This window comes from Microtus ochrogaster, linkage group LG3 (assembly GCF_000317375.1).
Source record: "Microtus ochrogaster isolate Prairie Vole_2 linkage group LG3, MicOch1.0, whole genome shotgun sequence".
In the NCBI taxonomy this organism is placed as follows: domain Eukaryota; kingdom Metazoa; phylum Chordata; class Mammalia; order Rodentia; family Cricetidae; genus Microtus; species Microtus ochrogaster.
The window spans coordinates 37,918,223-37,938,267 of NC_022029.1; the positions used below are offsets into that span (position 1 = coordinate 37,918,223).

Sequence of the window (20,045 nt, forward strand, 5' to 3'; positions counted from 1 at the left end):
GTGTGTGTGTGTATGGGTGTGTGTGCTCCAAAGTCATGTTACATGTGGGCAGAGAAGGGTTCAGCCAAGGGGTGGTGGGGTACAGGCTAGAACTTCTGAACTGAAAAAAAGAATGATCCAGGTCTATCCTCTTTAACTGTAAGTCTTCCGTTTTTGTTCTGATACATTCATGTCTTACTCCCTTCTGTGTTCCATCTTAAGCTTTTGCTCTGGGCTGGTCCAAAGGTCACACTGAAACTACGCTACTCTGACAGGGCAGGGGCCGTTAATGGGTTGGCTATACCTGTGTGGCTGTCCCCTACTTTAAGGGTAGAGTATGCAAATCAGAAGAGGTACAGCCTTCACCTACATGGTGAGAGTTTTGCAAATTACCCTGAGGACTTTGTGTAGGAGCATTGCAATTGGGCTGACCCACTGCCTGTGCCTTATTTGGCTTGAGAACAGAAGGATGATGGCTTAGATACCTGGACACATCGGGCAGCAACTTCCTTCCACCTTGATGGGCTCGGCACAGGGCAGAGGGGGGCAGCTGACAGTGGAGCAGAGGGTCTGGCCTTGCAGGCAGTAGCAGTGTGTGCAGCTGTCAATGTCCCATCGCTCCTCATCGGCATAGGTCTTCCCGCTGAAGTGACACACCACTTTCTTTGGAATTGTGTCTTCTAGTGAAAAAGAAGAGAACACGGCGGTATGACTGAGTGACCGTATAGCATCTTCTTCTAGTGGGAAACTAAAGGGAACAGCCTGACACGATCACATGGTGGTCGATGATCCCCAGGATTTGGTGACCCATTTTTTTCTCTAGTCCCAACACTGCTGTCCGCCATTCTCTTGACCCTTTTCTTGTGGCCCACAATTGACCAGGGACCACAAAGTCTAGCAGAGAATACTAACTGTAACAACCTCCCGGGAGTGCTGCTCACTGGGCAAGTGTCTTTAGGCTGTTATCCAGAATGTGATGCAGAGAGGGACAAGGGGTCCAGCTGGGCACGATTACAGAGCCGGACTTTACCAATCCCCGTGCCCACCGTTAGTGTGAACCACGATGGGAGATGGCAAGGGATGAGAATGACGGCACCGTATAAAGACAGCAGCCTAGAGAACTGCTCCCTTCCCCTTTCACGGATAGCGCATGGTTTCTCACCAACAAGGACATCTATCTCCCCCTCCAACACAAACTGACTTCTCCTAACCCATTCTCCTCTCAACACCAGCAAACTGTGGTTCTCCAGAACAAAATACGTTTAAAAATTACTGTGTTTAGAAATCTGTATCATGTCCTGCCACTCTCGTTTCCTCCTTAGGACAACCTTTCCCTCCCAGGTTCCCTTCTCTTCTTAATCTATTCACGCTGATCTCATGTAACAGCTTGTTTGTTTTCTCTCTGGAGCTTAAGACTGGTGGCCCCGAGTAAGGCAGATCAGCAGTTCAGGAGCAAGGCAGAGATGTACTGATCCACGGAGAAGCCCTGTCACCAGGCCAATGACTGGCTGGGTGACACCTTAAATGTGAGGCATTTTTATGCCTGGATTCTAAAAATTACACTATACACCTCTGGGCACTGGGAATGGCAAACACCCTTAGGAAAGCTGGGATGCTCAGGGCTCGGTGTTTCTCCCGGGAGGCTCCGAGAGACTCTCGGGGGTTATGATGTTCACTGGGCGGACACAAAGGACAGAACACAGAACATCTAAGCAAAGGAATAAAAGCTGTAACATGCACTAAAAGGCATAGCCCCCGTCTCTCAACACTTTTCTACTGTTTCATTACTACTGCCTAAAGCCCATCAAGGGATGTTTTAGAAGTAATGAGAAATCCATTTTTCAGTATCTGCTAAAATGTCATTTGGCTACTAGTCCATGATCCACACTAAGTGATTTGGTGAATCATCTATTGCGTTAACAACTCATTTGAAGGCTTTCAAACCAAATGTGATACAAGTGGTTGCTAATACGGAATCCTTAAAGGAGGCAACTTCAATTACGATATCTGAAACGTACACAGGAAATGGGCTGGGTAGAGCTACGTCGTATGCTTAATTCAGGAAGTCTTCTGACCCATCATCATCGCATGACGATGGCTTTGGCCACTGATCCAGAGTCCATTATGCGGTGACCTTGTACTTGGAAGGAACTGATCCTTTACACAGCAACACTCCTGCTTATGCTTTACATAAACTGTGAAATAGCTCCGACGGTGGAGCAGCCACCAGAGTGCTGAGCGAGGAACTGGGAAAGGGACGGCTTAACCCCTTGCCCCATCTTGATGGTCACCCTCACCGTAGCTTATGTTGGTGGCACCCCTGCCAGTGCTGTCATGGAGGAAGAGAATGAGGCGCCATGATAGACGGGCTGAAGGTTTGGTGCAAAGGGGTTTGACTGAAGGCCAAGCACTCGGCTCTAAGGTCTTAGGATCTCAGCACGGAAATTCATTACGTCTTAAGATATTTAATAATTCATCGCTACTAATGCTGACGAGGCAATATTAGCTTCCAAAATGAGGCTGAGCTGTTAATGATGGCAGTTATGTGTTCAGCCTTGTGAGGGCATCCACACATGTAACCAATGCTCATCACAGTGCTCATGTACGCAGGACCCTGACCCAGAAGCCTGCCTGTGTGGTGGATGCAGCCTTGTGCGTGGGTCTCCCTCACCAAGTCCAGTGCAGCTACCACCACGGATACAAGGAAACACAAGTGGACAGTGTAGAGGGCCAGATGACCATGGACACAGTGGAACCATTATGCTAGCAACCCATGAAGAGGAGGTTCAGTTTCCCAGAGACGGAATGAGAGTTCCTGACCCCCTTAGTGATGTGCAGTTTCTACAGAATTATTTCCCCACAAGTGGGCTGACTACGACCGGACCTGGATGCCTGGCCTTTTCACCAGTTTATCACCGAGGACCTCAGAGGCGTGTCACTTTCAGCTTCGGTTCATCTGCAAATGACTTAATTCAGATTTGAGAGCAGACGTGAAAAACGGGGCGTGAAGATGTTCTGAGCACGGCGGTTGCCAGATGGCAGCAAGACACGTCTTACGTGGGCTCCAGGGTGCACCAGGCTCTTCAGGAGCTCTCTGAGATCATGCAATACACTCAGAGCCCCCAAAAGGCTAAACTGGTGTCTGACCTGAGGTGGATCAGTTAGTGTACTGTCTAGTGTGGAGAGACCCCAAGTGCATCACCAGTCCCCGATTCACAGTGACCCCCGTGTCAAAGACATCATTCTTGCTCTCGCTGGCAAAGTCCTTTTGAACCGAAATATCAAAACATTACATAGCAACTAATTTTGTTTCTCCAAGTGGGGTCAAAAACTAGGGTACACTGTGCTAATAAATCTTCATGCTGTCAATAAAGCAAATGGACATGACTCTTGATTTTGAGAAAACTGTAACTAGCTTTAGCAGGGCAACTGCCATCTGGCCCAATAAATAGTAAGATAGACTTTGGTTAATGAGTTCCTTGCCCTCTCATAGGATTGGAGGGGGTAGGGTAGGAGGGTGTGTGTGGAGGGAATGGGAATTTGGGTTGGTATTTTTTAAAGTAATAAAATAAAATAAAAAAAAGAAAAAAATGGAAATATTTTTGCTTTACACTAAGTTTTTCTTGAAAGGTTAGTGGCTTTGGTAGAGTTTTGACGGTATAGAGCCGGTGGTAGCCAGATGGACCATGGGTTCAAGAACCCTTCAGAATGGGAAGATGGGGCAAAGTCTGTGTACTTTGAAGGTCTTTATAATGAATTAATAAAGCCATTGTCACTTTCTCGTAGGACCTGCTTAGCCTAATGGAGACAACATGTAAAGGCTACTCTGAACACCTCGCCTGCGGAAGAATGCAGACCTACAGCCAGTTTCTGTGCGGCTACTGGTGTGGCTGTTGGGTGCATATGCTATTTGATTCTCACCACTGCACCGAACACCCAATGGCTCTGCTGACGCTGGCAATGACACCATGTGCTCCTATTTCTCAGTACCTCATGTCATTCATAACTTCCACCGCTGGATGACTACTCTGCCCCAGGCACGCGTGCGCCAGTTCTGTGTGATCCCCACAGCCCAGGGGACAGGTTACTGTTTCAATTCCATAAACAACGGAGGCACACGGAATTAATGTCACTCGACTAAGATGTGAGGACAGGAAGGGTGGGGCAGGCACTAGGGAGGGTTTGGCTCCCCCTCACCCCCGCATGCCTTCTATCTATAAAGCACAGCAGCATGACTTGGGGGATGTGGGGGTCGCTTTCTGGGCAGATATCCGTGCCACATAGACCAAAGTCATTATTACTCAGTGACTCTAGGCAATGGAGATCTCTTTCAACCAAGCAGCACAGCCTGGTTGAGGAGACGGCACGGCGGTGAGGACTTGGGCAAGCCTGGAAGTCACCCCCAATATGTCTCCCCCTCACAACTCTTGTCTCTCTTCCTCCCTCTCAGAGAAAAATGACGAGGGAAGGGAGCATCGGGTTCGGCACTGAACAGAGGAACATTTACTTTTCAAACAAATATATTAGGAATTAAAGATCCTAACAAACAGGGTCCTCTTTGAAGCAAACCTTGCTAAAATCGTATTCTGAGGACACTGCCACAGTTTCAGACAGCTTTGGGCTTTCCCACTGGCAATGGTATCGAGGGCCAATATTTGACACATTCAGGAGAGACAGTCACTATTGAATGGCTATACCTTGGTGTGATAAGCTCTGGCATTTTGCTTCCTCATTCTGGGTCTCTGTCTTTCCCATCAGATCCAATCTGGAATGGCTTCGTTCAGTTAAGGAATTTTTTTTTTTCTGCCACTGTCAACATGGTGAGCCAGGAGCTGGGGTCTGTTTGCCACAGTGGCTCTATGACAGGGTAAAACAAAAAAAAAACCCAACCCATCTGTCTCTGTCGCTCTCTCTCTCAAACACACACTTCTTTGTATGCAATTCAAGCAACAGTATCTTGTACCGCCTAGGACCACACTGAAAAATTTGCAGAACTTTTTGGGAGCAGAGATGTAGAACTCAGTGTGGTTCCCTCTGTCTGTCCTGGATTCTGGCTATATAAATGGGAGGACTGTCAAGGTCTTACATGGCCACTCTTTCTAGGCTGAATTCAGCTGTTTAAACTTGACAGTCTCATGTCTTTTCAATATGAGAATAAAAGCTTTCAGCAAGCTGTGAAGGTTGGACGGACCTGGCTTTTACTACTTGAGCTGTGTTAGTTACAAAGTTCACTAAGGGCAGTGGTGGCCACCAGTGCCTTCTTCCTCTTTCCAGGTTTAACCTCCAGTCTTGACTCACATGGGCCCACAGGCCTGCCCAACTCTGACCTACTGCTGGATACATGAGCCTCTGCTAAGGAAGCTTCTGATGGCTTCCCTTTCCTCTACGGAAGGATACGGAACCCCAAACCTACTGTAACCTGCATTACAGCTGGGCTTTCAGTTTCTGCCTCTGAGATAACCTTCTCGGACAGACACTTGGGGTTCTAATTCTGTTTCGCTGGTCATAGTGTGGGAGGCCCTTCCTGGGCGGAAGTTGGGCAGCTTTAGAAATTGCATCAGTTCTTTCAAATCCTTGCCACAATACGGAGTCCGGAAAAGTAATTTACTCTGGGATGCCGGTGGCTAAGAAGCTAAATGCTGCCTCTGCTTTAAGAAGTCCCCTGTTTATATCAATCCAGCAGTCCTGCTCTTGGGCATCTGTTCCTTCCTCAGGTACTGGGATGCAGGCACACTGACAGAATTGTTCTCAACTCTTGGCTTCAGTAATGAGCAGGGTATATTCCCTCCGGGACATGCCCCCAGAGCCACAGGGCTTGCTTACATTTGGTGGACATGCCAAAGGACTGGCTCACAGCATTCCACTTCAGTGTGGGCACCAAGTTTGAAGTCTGAGATGTGTGTATATAGTTTAGCATATGTCTGTATATGCGCACGTGTGTATGTTGTGTTTGCGCATGTGTGTGTAAAGAGGCCAGGGATCAATGACAGGTATCTTCTTCTATCATTCCCCAACCTATACTTTGATTGTTTCTCTCCCTGACTCCAGAAGTCCATGATTGGCCAGACTGGCTGGCTAGCAAGCTTGAGGATCTGCCTGTGTCCCCTTCTCCTTTGTTGCTAGGGCTACAGATGTATGTGGCCATGCTTGGCTTTTTGCATGGGTACTGGGGATTCAAACTGAGGCATTCCTGCTTGTGCAGTGGCAGCCATTTTATCTGTCCAGCTATCTCCTCAGTCTGATTTCTGGTAAGTACTACTTAGTGAGATCACTCAGGCAGGGGTAAAAAGGCCGCTTGCACAGTATGGGTGGCATGCGGTTTAGAAGAGGGAGTGGAACAAGCAGCCCAGGCTTACTAACGATCAAGCCTCAGTACAGGGCAAGGGCTTCACTAAAACATCAATGTGCACTTTCACAATGCACCGCAGTGCCTTTCTCCAGCCCACAAGGGAGCAGGACAAACCTATGTTCCATGTTACTTTCTGATAAGACACCAAGTCCCTGCCTGTGTTGTCATTTTCCTTCATCAACTTCAGTTGGGCAAACGCTAGGTATGAGAGCCATGCTTGGAGAACACAGGAGATATGAACAAGCTCTAATCGAGAAACTAGCACCACTATCTTTTTTGTTTTTACATAAAGGGATGTCTTAAACAGAAATTGCAAGAAGCGGGAATCTAAGTAAAGAGCCAAGAGGTCAGCACAAGTTTGCAGATGTATAGGCAGAGACCCTGAGTGCAGGCTCAATGGGAAGTCCAAGAGGTCAAGGGGGGAGCTCAAATGGGCCTGGGTGCATGCTGGACCTGAACAATCTCAATGAGGGAAAGAGCTTGGGGAAACATTCAGTTGTAATCCTTTGCATATGAAAAAGGGGGCAAACATTATCAGGCAGTGTGGCTGCCACCTCTGTAAAGTATCTTTATCGATGCACAAGCCAGTGGCCTTCAAAATCCTTTCTTCAAAATTCAGTTTTATTTTATTTCAGTTCATCTATTTTTTGGGATATGATGTCTAAGTCTATTAAAAAGATCAAAAGAGGCTTCCAGTTTCTTCACCACACTGCAGTAAAATGGTTGCTTCAAACCCACAGAATTGTCACAAATGTTCCTGAGTGCCAGCAACAGAAATCCAACCAGCTGGCATACCGTGCCTTGGTTGAGCTCACTGCATGCAAAGAGGGCACAATTTCTCAGCTATGGAATGTAGTTCTTGTATCAAGGTGTTTACGGTGGGTCGGTTGGGGATACTTCAAGATTCAAGTTCAAACAAGTAGTTCATTTTCAACTTGAAACGAAGTCTTATTTTATAGTAAGGCCTACTATTTCACAGGAAGGTAGGCATGTGTGTGTGTGTGTGTGTGTTGATATTACACACCAAAATAATTCTGGAAATGAATAAATGTATTCTAAATGGCAGGCAGTAGCGATGCAAGATCAAGGTGGCTCCAAAAAAGAATGAAAAGAGATGCAACTTTCTTTAGGATGCTTGAGTACAGCGTTTGGCTAAGAAAGCCTAACTGGTCAGATGTCGCTGTCTCTGAACCTGCAGGAGATGTTCTTTGTCATCAGAAATCCTCTCCCAGCAGTGTCCAGGGGTCCTCATCAGGTGGGTCATCCTGGCAGAGGGCTACACCCATCCCTTATCACTGGCAGGTAGAAAACCAGGTTTGGCCTCTTGTACAGACATAAACGGGAAAGGACAAATGCTGGTCCACTCTGAGACTCCAGTGTCAGCCTCCCTCTGTGCAGAGGGATCTTTAACACAAGGTCATGGGCCCAGACAGATGCTGTGTCCCAGAACTGCAAACATGTGAGCTTCTGTTTATGATGCCTGGCTAAATGGAGAAACAAAAACAGAGAGGGAACTACACAGAAAAAGGAGCTTCCTAGGGTGCAGGGCAAGACCTAAGCAAACTGAAATCAAACACGGTTTATTTTTGGTGTGGTAACTTTAGAGCAGTTCCAAGGTTGGTACAGTAGATGACAACTGGAATGTTTTCCTTCTCGCACCCTCTAAACGATACACAAATGCCCATTCTGTTTCCCTTGCCTTTCCATCACACCGCATCTCTTTCCTTTCACTTAAATGCCTTTAATGCTAGTTCTGACAATGAGGGTGACAATCTGGAGCCACTGTGACAGCTGGGGAAGGGATGGAAGGGATGCAGGACGCTAGGAGAGCATGCCCTCCAGAATCAACAACAGCGAAGACCACATGAATAGATCATGGACTCTTCTCATGACACTAACTTCTAAAACCGAATTTATGGGTCCCCTCTTATCACATTTAGAAGACAGTGAGGTCTGTAGGTAAGACCCTGCCCTCAACACAAGTATTACAGAGAGTGTATTATTTCTACCTGGGCCACAGAAAGGACCAAAGAAGCCATGGACCTTTAAAGATGAGAAAAGACAGGAGGAAGAGCACCACCAAGCATCATTGTGTTCTCCTCCTTCAGAAGGCCACCAGAGATATGAGGTGCTGGCCTCTCTCTTGGTGAAGCCAGAAGCTCCACTCCAGGTGAGGAGATAAACGGAACTATATGAACATTGCTTAGATTAGCTGCAGTCTGTCCTGAAGCAGCAGCGGTTCACTGAGGCAGGTCACTCAGGTAGTGTTTACCTCGCCACATACAAATATAGCTTCACTTCATGTACACAGGATCTTTGAGATGCACAGATTGCCTCTATAGGAGATTAGACTGTATTGTATCACCAAGATACAAAGCCGGTATGTTTCAGAGTCAGGATCACAATCCTGGCTCTACAGCAAGTTCTTTACAGTGTGCACAACTTGTTAATTTTAAAGAAATATACTGGAGTATTAGATTCTAGTGTCCTGATATTATGACTTAAAACCACGCGACATGAACTCCATGGATTCTGCATTTCAATGATGCTGATGCAAACAGTTACTATACTTGATGCTGACTGATGTGCATGCACACAGAGATCTAAGAAGATAATGTTTTGATCACTCAGCCTGAAGCACACTGACGTCCAAGCATGAGGGATGCTGTACAGCCGACAGGTGTGGTTCAGGACACAGACCCCTCTCTATTAGGGAGCTATGCTCCTATGCATTCCCTGAAGATGACTATACAATTATAGCACTACAGTGCACTGAGGGGGGAAAGGGGGCTTTGACTCGAGCCAGGACAGCCTCGTGATAGCGCCACTTCAAATATTAGGACAGACTAACACACAGCAAATATGAAGTATGGCTATGCGCTAATCAGACAGAGGTATAATAAAAAGAATGACGTGGTAGAAGAAAACTATAATAAATCATCTATCAAAAATTCATTTGACAGATCTTCAAAGAGCCATATTAAAAGCATTCTGAAGTGACTCTAAGTCATAAGCAGAACATCTTAACTGTGCTCATAAGCAAGTTCTAAACCACATGTGCTGATGTTTTATATATATGTAAGCAAATGGCTCTCATCCAAAAATAACCAATGTTTCTCAGAATCTTCTTAAGTCGAAAGATTCATTGACTCGGGGATTTCTAGCTGTAATTCTCAGTATGTGACCTAAAATATCAAGTAAAGTAACATGCAACTAACAAATAAACTCATCCTTACCAGACTGTAATTTTCAGGTAATAGTCTACGCAAGACTTCTGGCTCAGCCAGCAGAGTACACCTGCTCTCCTAGACCAGCCTGCCGGTAGTACATCTGAGTATCTCACTTTCCAAAGATGACAGGGAACTAACCTACGACCCCATCTGTTATAACTGATTATAAAGAATAATCTTTATCATCAAAGGATTGCTCTTTCCATGGACTTGCCAACCCGGAAAAACCGAATCAAAGGCATACAAAGGATCCAACGGACTACTCATGCCCCCCTTGCCAGAGCTGTGGGCAGGATAGGCATCTTCACAAATATGGTGAGGGAAGGTGGGGTGGTGGTCATGGGTCATTCGTTTGCTTTCCCTCTCTTGGGAAAAGACAGCCAAGATCTCATGGGCCCTGAAAGACTATCTTCCCCTCTGGGAAGGAATGAGAGAGGCACATAGCGCATGGCCAGTAGCAAAGTGAGGACCCTCAACAACAGCCTGGACTCTCGAAGTGAAGAGCATGGTAACAGAGGGATCCAGCAGTTCCAACCACCCAGATACCATGCCTGCTATCACACATCAGGATTACCAGCATGTTACCTGACCCACACCCATGCTATCTTCTGAGCCATCTTTATAGTCAGAAAGCCTATGACAATACAGCCAAGCATTGTGTGTATTTGTATAGGAAGGCAGAATACAAAAAATTAGAAAATCAATTAAGATGCTCCATTAAAATGATTGGGTAATGACTACTTAGTTTCATTCGAGTAGAAGGATGAATTCCCTAATGATAGGTATTATAAGCAATTAGACAAAGCTGCTCACTTTTCAAAATTAATCACCAATCCTATTAATTATGTCTGTATTACACATCCTACTAAATTAGCACACATAATAGGAGGCCTTCACACATCAAAAGAAACCATTATCACCGCGTATTAGTGAGCAGATAATTTAGCTGAAAGGAACACAAACACTTGTAATTAGAAGCCTACTTTTAGGAGGATCGCCCACTTTTCATTACCTTTGCTGAGAAAATGAAATTCAAAGGCAAACATGAACGAACTTCCTGGTTTGGGGATGAGAAAAAAGTGGGTTTCTCAGGAGCTGTGAGGCTGTTAGAGCAATGGCTCACCAGTAGGGGACCTGAGGCCACTGTAAGGCCAGTGCCCCTGGTGATTTGGGTGGTCCCTAGTGAGGGCTGACAATCTGGAGTGAAAGTAACAATGCCCCAATGCCCAGCGCAAGCACTGGTTCTCACTGTTCTATGGGAAAGCAGTCGGGTGCTCAATAGCACGAAACCCTGGCCCGGACCCATTGTTTTCCCTTCTCGAGATGACTAAGGATCTACAGGTCAGCCACGGTTATGAAGGATTTTCGGAAAGGCTGGTTTGCCCAGGCTTGGTACCTCTGTAGAAGGGCTGGGCTAATGGGAAGGTGGGACAATAAGAGAAAATACCCAAACATAAAAGAGGCAAGTCAGACAGGAAATCCCTAAGTTACTTCATGAACTCAACTTTCAATGCTTGACTAGCAGAGCCATACGAGGGCAGGAGCGATTTAAGCAGAATATTTACAAAGCAAGCATGACGCGGACAGGGGAGGCTTAATTAGGGTGTTAAGTGTACAACAGGGATGGAGAGGTAAGATTCGTGAGCACACACAAGCTGCAGGTGCCAGATAGTGAATTTTTCATGTTCCCTTAGGATGGGTCCCAGGCTTATCGAACACATGTGAACATACAGACACATCAGTGGGTAGAAGGGGTGGGCGTGGGGGTTTGTTGTAGAGGGTGCTGGAACACAATATGCACTTATATGAACCATAATTTAATGCAAGTGCTTATACTCTAACTTAAAACCCAAATCACAAAGTCTGGCCGAATAGGTCTTTCTTGCCTACGTTAAAGAAGACTGCATAGTCTAAATGATTCAGAGATAATGAAGGGGAAACGCAGGAGACAGAAAATACTAAGGTTTCTCTCCATGATTTTGGGGAATTGCTTTTGTGAGAAAGAGAAGTGATTTACCATCATCACATGAAAACTAATTCACAACTAAAGTAACCGGCTTAAGGGATGAAGCAACAAACACCACAGGGAGGATCAGCTGAACAAAACCTCTGAGAATTTCAACACAAGAGAAATGTGTTAGGAGATCCGTTTTCCCCTCTGAAGCGGACATGGAATTCTTAGGCCATCTGGGCTCGATTTCCCAAGGATTAACCATGTATTCCCGGGTGGTTCATTAATTCTTCCTTTTGTCACTGGAGGTCTGCTAAGTGAGCGGGACACAACTGTCTTGTTCACAGGGAATCCCTGGGAGGGATGGGCAGTATCCTGGTTACATCTCCTATTTAGATTAGTACCAAGGGCAGCGTGCCATTTCTTGTACAAATTGTAGGCAGCTCTTTGAAAGGTAAGTAGCTAATGTGGATGCGTGTCTTGATCATTTTTTAGTTCCATTTAGGAACAATGCTTACAGGTATCTCTTCCCACTGGGAAATTACCGTCCATCCCAGTTTCTGTAGACTCTTTATCCGTAGTTGCTATTACATCACTTGCCCACGGTCCTCACCCAACAGCACTTTAAAGGATAAATTATATAGATGGTCACTCAAAGGACAGACCCAATTTTCAAGACATATTGTTTTATATTCTTTGCAAATACACACACACACACACACACACACACACACACACACACACACACACACTGAATACACTCAGTATAACCACGGAGCATATCCAGCTCTGTAAAATTCTCAAAAACAACGTTCTGAGGCCTGAAACTCTTTCTTCTTCCCCAGGTATTACTCAAAACACCTGCAATGACTTATGCCTAGGAAGCACGCAGACCCCACTGGCAGTAAGTGCACAATTAGCTATAATTAATTAACAAAGGCATGTGTTTTCATTTGCCACTCTGATTAAGGGTTCACGGTGGGACTGCGATGTGTCTTGTCTCTCATTTGACTTTAGGATGCAGAACCAATAAAGACAGCGAGGGCCTTGGGAGCCAGGGCTGTCCTTGATTAGAGATGCCATCTGTCTCAGCCTTCCTTCTGGTCCCCAGAGCGGCATCTGGCTCATAGCCACAGGACCGGTTTGGTATGGACATTAGGGGTTAATATTCGTATGTCCTCTGCTTATAGGATGTGGCACCATGGGCCACAAAGAGGAACGAGAACTATCATTTATTTAGGCCTCACTCTGTGCTCAGGCCGCCAACGTGGCATAAATAGGATCACCCCACTGCCCTGTCAGACAGGAAAAGCCAAACAAATAAAGATTTAATGAATATTTCATATTGAGTTGGTCTCAAGGGAGAGGCAAGTTTTATGTAATGAATATACTCTAATATGGGGAGTAGTATTGAGAAGACTATCAAAATCAGTCAGGTAGCGAGAGCTATGATATTAAAAACGCAGAACTGGCTAAGGGTCCCAGTGGAACACAATGGCGCTGTAACACCATTGCGTTCTGAGACAGCAGCGATTTATTCTCCATGCCCTCCATCTTGGGAACACATCTCCCTCATCTCATTGATTAATGTCCACACAGTGCGTTGGTATGGTATACCAACCAGAAAAACCAATTTAAAAAACACTAACTGATCTACGCAAATGGCTGTCAGTGTCAATTCAGTGGTCACTTGGAGAGATGAAGGCTGTTTGGTTTCTTTCCCCCCCTTGATCTTACCTAGGCAGTAGGGACAACACTGGCCTTTCCTCAGAACAGGTCTTTCACAGGACACGGAAGGGCAGGACTCAGAGTAACAGCTAATGACGCTATCCATGCACACACAGCTGGTGCAAACGTCAGGCTTCCAGGACTCGGCTGCCAGGAATATATCCCCTTCATCATTTTTGCAGTAACTAGGCACGCTCTCATTATGGGATGTGGAAGGCTGAAGTGGTTCATCTGGAAAAATGAGCATACAGGTCAGCAAAGCTAGCGCGGCAGGTCCCAACTACGCACACAGCATAGTGAAGTGTCACCCTTACAAAGACGCCCTGCCTCTGAGGCTCTGGGTGCCTCATTAAAAAAGACACGGCTGGTCATAAAATTAGGAAGCCTGATTTTAGCAAGGGCTTGAGTTTTAGAACACAGTAACAATAGGAAAAGACTTGTCATCGAGACTCTGCCAGGTGCTTGCACAGGGTCCACTCGCCCGCCTTCTTACCTTCAGCAAAGTCTTCATTTTCTTTGGAGATCATGGAACTTGGATCACAATGGGTGAGTCAGGAAACCCTGTTCCTGCTTTCCCAGACTCTCTTGCAACCCAGAAAGGAGGAGGGGAGGCCCCTGGTCTAGCTGCAGCACAGGGTTAATAAAGGGATCTCCAGGGCTGCTTCCGCTTTTCTTCTGAGGGTGGAGGCACTGCCGCCCGCATCCTTCCACGCTCTTGCTACCCTGAAAACTGTGCTGACTGAAGCCACTCACAAACTTATCCTAAGTCACTGAGCCACAGAATCAACAGTGGTCCATACCTGCCTCAAGCTTCGTGTAAGGTCACACAAACCTCTACTAGTTTAAACTTTAGAGCTAGGTTCTCTCTTAGCTGCAGTCAGCGCAGTCCTAACCATTCAACACTCAAATGTGTCTTCAGTGCTCTGCACTATCTAGACGCCTGTCTATAACATTCCTAAGTTGAGGCGTTCCCATTAGTGATGCAAGGCTTAGCAACCCAGATCAAGCATTAGGTTGCCACCCAGGGAAAACCATTTACAAACCATCCGTGGTTGTACTATGGAAGGTCTCCACATCAGATGACAACTTGAAATGGAAAAAAAAGAGTATTGCCAGGAAATACAGCTAGCTCTCTTTGGGGGTTGGTAGCCACAGAAATGAATGGCAATTACGCCCAAGAAAACTGGGATATGAAACAGTTAGTGGGGTTCTTGCTTTTGAAATGTCACAATATCCCAGGAGTCTAAGAAGAGGCATGGCAGAGGACCAAGCAAAACCAGAATCCAGTCACCTTTCGCCAGCGGCCACACAGTGGGGTGTTATCTTGTGTGCTCCTGAATCGGGATCATGAATGCTGCTGTTCTCAGCCATGAGACAAAGTATGAGGCAGACGAGTAGCGACCACATGCTACAGAAGTTCTAAGTGGAGGGAGGGCCCTTCTCCCACCTGGGTCATGAGTCCACCACATCCCCCAGTGAGCACATTTGCCCTCCTTGAAGACCAAGGTAGCTGCTGCACCTGGAGCTATCTCTGAGGGAAGCTCTTACAATGGCAAGAGTCCAAAATCTCTCCTCAACCACAACTACCTCTCCCCACACCAGTCCTGAAGACAAAGTCACAAAGACCAGACATTGGTTCAACTGGTTCCGGTTCACTATGGGACTTTGGTTCATGGACAGTTCCTTATGACGGTTCCTTATGTCCCATCCATGTTCAGTAAAACAAAAGATGGAAGGATGGGATCCTATGGACATCTATTCCTAGAGAGAATTTCTTCTTTAAGAGGGAGGCCACAGCTAACTTTGGCTGGAAGGAAGTACAACTCAGCTTGGTCTGCCGGTCTAGGTCCCGAAGTCCCCAGAATCCTGCAGACTTGGATTCGTTTAGCTCCTGCAAACAATGTTCAACTCTGTGGCTAAAACTTGAGATGATGAAGATGGGACAGCAATGACAACACCGGAAATGAATGCCTTAACATCAGAGAGGCTTCTTACGGATGCCCAGAAAACTCCAGAGGATAGCGAGATGTGCTGCTGTGATGGGCGGGAGAGTCAGAGCAGCGTGCAGAGTAGACTGTACTCTACTCTACTCTATTACACAGGAGGCTCCTGACCAAACCCTGTCCACCAGCGCCACTTGGAATGATACCTGGATCCTTCCTTTCTTTTCCTGTTCCCTAGCCCCAGAGACTGTCTAATGCGGTTTCCAAACATTTATTTCTTGGTTTACTTAACAGTGTTTTTCCTGGGTGATCACTCATCTTTTTATTTCTTTTGTGTCTCCCTGTGTCTCTTACCCTATTCATTTGTTTTTATCGAGAAAGGCTGGCTTGGAACCACATGGCCTCGGCTGGTCTCAAAGTGGTGGCAATTACCCTTCTTTAGTCTCTCCAGTGCTGGGATGACAGTTGAGGGTCGTGGCGTCCGGACTAGGATCACCCTAGTACCCTACTCTTTGTAAGGCAGAATGGGGAGATGTCTCACAGAAGTCGTCACCATACAGACACGTGTCTTCTGGACGAGTCTACATCATTCTTAGACCATTTTAGCATGTGGTCACTTAAGGTTGGTCTTTTTCAAGATGTGTAATAAAGCACTTACCAATGCTACTCTTCTAATTCACTGTGATGTAAAAGACCCTGACATTTTAAGTTTTAAGATAATGGCAGTGAAGCAGACATGGTGGCTCGTATGTATAATTTCAGCATTTGAGAAGCCGAGGCAGTATGAGTCTGACTTAAAAAAAAATATCCTCATTGCTACAGTCTGGTTACAAATAGTCTGAAAAGATTCATTATGGGATCCACAGTTCATTTAAATACTGTTTAGTCTAGCTTGGGCCTCATTCAGATATCCAAAAGTAACTTTTGGAATACACACACACACCTCCAAAGTTTAAGATGAGAGTTACCACTGAGTTATCAATATATGGAAAAAATATTAGTCACCTTGGCCCAAGTTTACAAATGAGAAGAAAAAGCTAGGCATAAGATGGAGTGTCACTCAGCCCCAGAGAGCGAAAAGCAGAAAGCCACAGCTGCCTTGCCAGGAACCCGAGGAGCCTCTGCAATGCAGACTCTTACTGTGAAGCTGGGCCTAAGCCTGACCTGGGCCTTGTCCATCACCTCTTCCCGGGCTCAGCTCTGAGTGCAGCCAGGTGTCCCATCCAAGAACCTGGGCTGGCGGTCACAGAGAAGCATCTCCTCCTGAACCTCTCCTAGTCACTCGGCCCCTAGCCCCGATAGCACAGGGCACTTCTTCCTTTCCTCACATCTTCTGGAGCTCAAGTACCCCCTCTCACTGTTCCTCTCTGTGCACCATCACTTTCTTAACGTAGAACCACACTGGCATGTTTTACTCTTTTTTTTTCTTTGACCAATGCTCCCCAGGATAGAAGTTATTTTGTTTTCATTATTCTCAGGATCCCCAGGGCTGAGTTCAGGCATTCCGGAAATGCCTGCAAAAATGGATAGAGGCTCACTGACACTAACTATTTCCCATCAGGAGGATGGGAACAGTCATAGGTCTTCCTTAACAGACAAACACCAGCAGGGCTTGCCTCCATATAACATGGCGATCACGACAAAAACACGGCTGGAACAGGCCACACAGAGTCTAAAGATAGAATACAAATGGACTACTTACGGTAGACAAGATTTTGTACTAGGCCTCTCTGCTGAACATAGTTGCTACTTACACAAATAGATCAACTTTGGCTGAAATTTAGTTACTGAGTATAATGGACACACAGACAGCACAAGACCCCAGACAGCTAACTAGATCATCAATGTAAAAAGGGAAGTAATAAAACATGAAAGTTTATGTTCCACCGAGCAAAAACTCACTGACTGTATACAGAGAAGGAAAGTGGTTATGGTTTTAGTTGAAAAACTGGGAAGATTAAACACAACCAAATAAAACCAGCTGCTTTGGCAATTTTACGTGTTGAATTAAAATTGTTTTCTAAAAGTCATTTATCCTAGTGTTGACAGAGTTACTATTTTAGGTATAAAACCAGAAGTGTAGCCCACATTTAATATCTCAGCAAGTTTACAATGTAACATATTTCTTTTATGACTTAAAAGTTACCTGCTAAGGCCTGAGCAATCACAGGAAGAACACAGGAGCAGCCCCCATGCACACACAGGGACACCCACTCAACACTCTTGGTTTTAGCCCATTAATCACAGTTTTGGAAGGGCATGGGCATATTTTCAAAGAATTTTTACAACCTCTATAATTTCAAGGAGTTGTATTTATATTATTCTCCAATAACTAGTTTTCGCATTTGTTAGAAACAATGTGAGGTGACTTTTCACATCAGCAGAGTCATCTGACATAACTTGGCACAGAGGGGCTGCCTGTACTCTATGTACATCGTCAATGTGAACTGTAAGGCTAAAGGAGAAAGGGAAAAGAAGTCAACTCAGGTGCCATGCATACTGATTGTAGTATGTGGGTGACAGAGGGGAATGGATTAGGGAAGCAGGCAGCCAAGAGGATCCTGCACAGGTTCCTGGCTTTGGCATAGAGCTCATCCTGATGTCTACAGAACCATCAAACAAAGCTGCATCCTTCCCACCAGGCCTGTGCCATGCCACCATGCTGGTTACCTGTACACTGGGGGCAGCAGGAGTCCTGGGTGCGTGAGGGGCTCTGGCAGAGCAGTGGTGGGCACACCTCGGTCTCACACAGCACCCGGCCACTATGGCAGGTGCATTGTGTGCAGGAGTCGATGTTCCATGTCTCCCCTTCTACGAAATACTCTCCTCCGGGTGCGTGGCAAATGGAGGGAGTGCTGAGCTCTGGCTTCTGCACCACAAAGTCATCTGAGGAATGACACAGAACCAACACACGAGAAATTATTCATCTGCAGCTTCTGTAACCGCCGACGAAATGGGTGGTGTTTGCTTTAAGGGAGAGAGAAGCCGAAGGGCCCAAGGAGCGAGAGAACTCACCCTTATTCTTATCCCAGGAATAGAAAAGGAAAGAACAAATTCCATGCCTAGAAACGGAAGACAAAGAGCTAATCTCAGGAAGGGAGGTTCGAGTGGCTAAGTCTGTCGATAGTCCTGAGAGAATTCAATAAGAATGAAATTACAGGGAGGTTCACTCGCTGGAGCATCCCGGAGTATGCAGGAGTTGTCTAGAATTGAGATCGTTCATTTACTGAATGCTTGTTATGGTCCAATTATCTCCAGGCTGGGCACTTCTCACTTCTGTATTTCTTTTCTTCCTTTCAATGGCCTTGTGAGCAAGGCACTATTATTCTATTTTACATATAAAGCTACCAGTTCGGAGCATTAAGCACAGTCAAGGGGCTGGGACCGAAGTCAATGGTTATTTGGAAAACGGATATGCCTCTAGATTAAACAAAACTTCCAAATGATGGATGTCCTGTCTACTTTATTATCTTGGGATTCTCAACACTTTTATGCTTGGAAATATGGCCCACTGTCAAGGAGCCACACCTCACCTCAGCCAGCTGCCAGGACCCCAAGCAGGAATGTTTCTACAGAATCAACAGTCTGAAACCCTTCACCTGAGACTAAACATTTGGTGGACAGTGCCATCATCAACCAGAGACATGCCCAGAGGCTGATGACTGTGATTTCTTTCCCCAGAGTGGATGTGGATTTGGTCCCTTTGCGAGCTGATAACGATGGGGAGACTTTAATGTTACAACGGCTACAGAGGTACTGGGAGTTCCCCTGATGTGGTGTTGGGAAGTAAGGCGGCACTAACCATATTCCCGGAGTCCAAGCACAACAAGGACATCAAGGAGGCGTTGACAGAGGTGTACCCTGCTGAGAAACGATCTAGAGACATCACTGCTGGCTGAGGCCTGGAGCTCAGCGGAGGCTGAGGGTTGAGGGGAACCACCCTGTCTATGTAGAAATGGTCAGAGTCCAAGCACAGGGCCGTCCCTTACAAAGCAGTGTGTGAGGCAATAACACTGATGGAATACAGTGGCCTGGGCTGACTTTCAGGACAGCTTTATCTCATGGGAACCAGGAAAGCCTGGGACTTTGCCTAAGCAGACGCACGCCAGAACACCGACGGCTAAAGTAGAATCCCAGGATATAAGCGGTGGAAATGAAAGCGGAGGTGGGAACAAGACACTCGGAGAGCATTTCCAGTGGCTGAGAGAGAGAGAGAGAGAAAATGTCACAATGAAAACCAATATTGGCAAAGATTTTCTGATGGCATTCAGAAAGGACGTTCAGAGGACAGACAACCGACACACTCTGAAAAGCTGATAAGCAGGGGGCGTCATGAGGAGGCCTGTGTGTGCAGGGGTTTTTACCTCTCTAATCTCCTTGCTCTATTATGTTCCTGCTTTAAAGCAAAACACAGTGGCTGAGGGATGGTGAGGAAAAGGCAAAGGATGTGCACTAACGCAAGAGACAGTGCTAATTGGTGATCATAAACTTCCTCCCAGGGAACACCGGCTCTGCACGGAGAAGAAGCGACTGCTCTTTGAGGTAGGAAGGAGCCCGCGAGGACCGCAGACCTTTAGGGCTTCCAGTCAGAAGAGAGCACATACAGCAAACCACTAAAGATTCTGAAAAAAACATAACTCTACACATGCCTGCAAAGGAATGGTTTTTTTCTGTATATGTATGTACATTCAGAAAGCCAGTGAGTGTGTGTATGTGTGTGTGTAGGTCAAAGGTCTATGTCTAGTGTCTGTCTCAATAGCTCTCTACCCATCTTTCTGTCTGTCATCTATCTATCTATCTATCTATCTATCTATCTATCTATCTATCTATCTATCTATCTATCTATACATCCATCCATCCATCCA

General features: G+C 46.1%; 1 protein-coding gene across 3 annotated transcripts in view; it reads right to left on the bottom strand.

The window, feature by feature from the left end:
* Crim1 (cysteine rich transmembrane BMP regulator 1) overlaps positions 1–20,045 on the bottom strand; it is a 177,055-nt gene that overhangs the window by 8,531 nt on the left and 148,479 nt on the right. For all 3 annotated transcript variants that reach the window (XM_005360785.2, XM_013351355.1, XM_026785964.1), the window contains 3 exons: positions 17,851–18,066; positions 13,247–13,468; positions 465–659 (listed from right to left, as the gene is read on the bottom strand). In XM_005360785.2, coding sequence (XP_005360842.1) covers positions 465–659; positions 13,247–13,468; positions 17,851–18,066 — 633 coding nt within the window. The remainder of the gene's footprint in view (positions 1–464; positions 660–13,246; positions 13,469–17,850; positions 18,067–20,045) is intronic.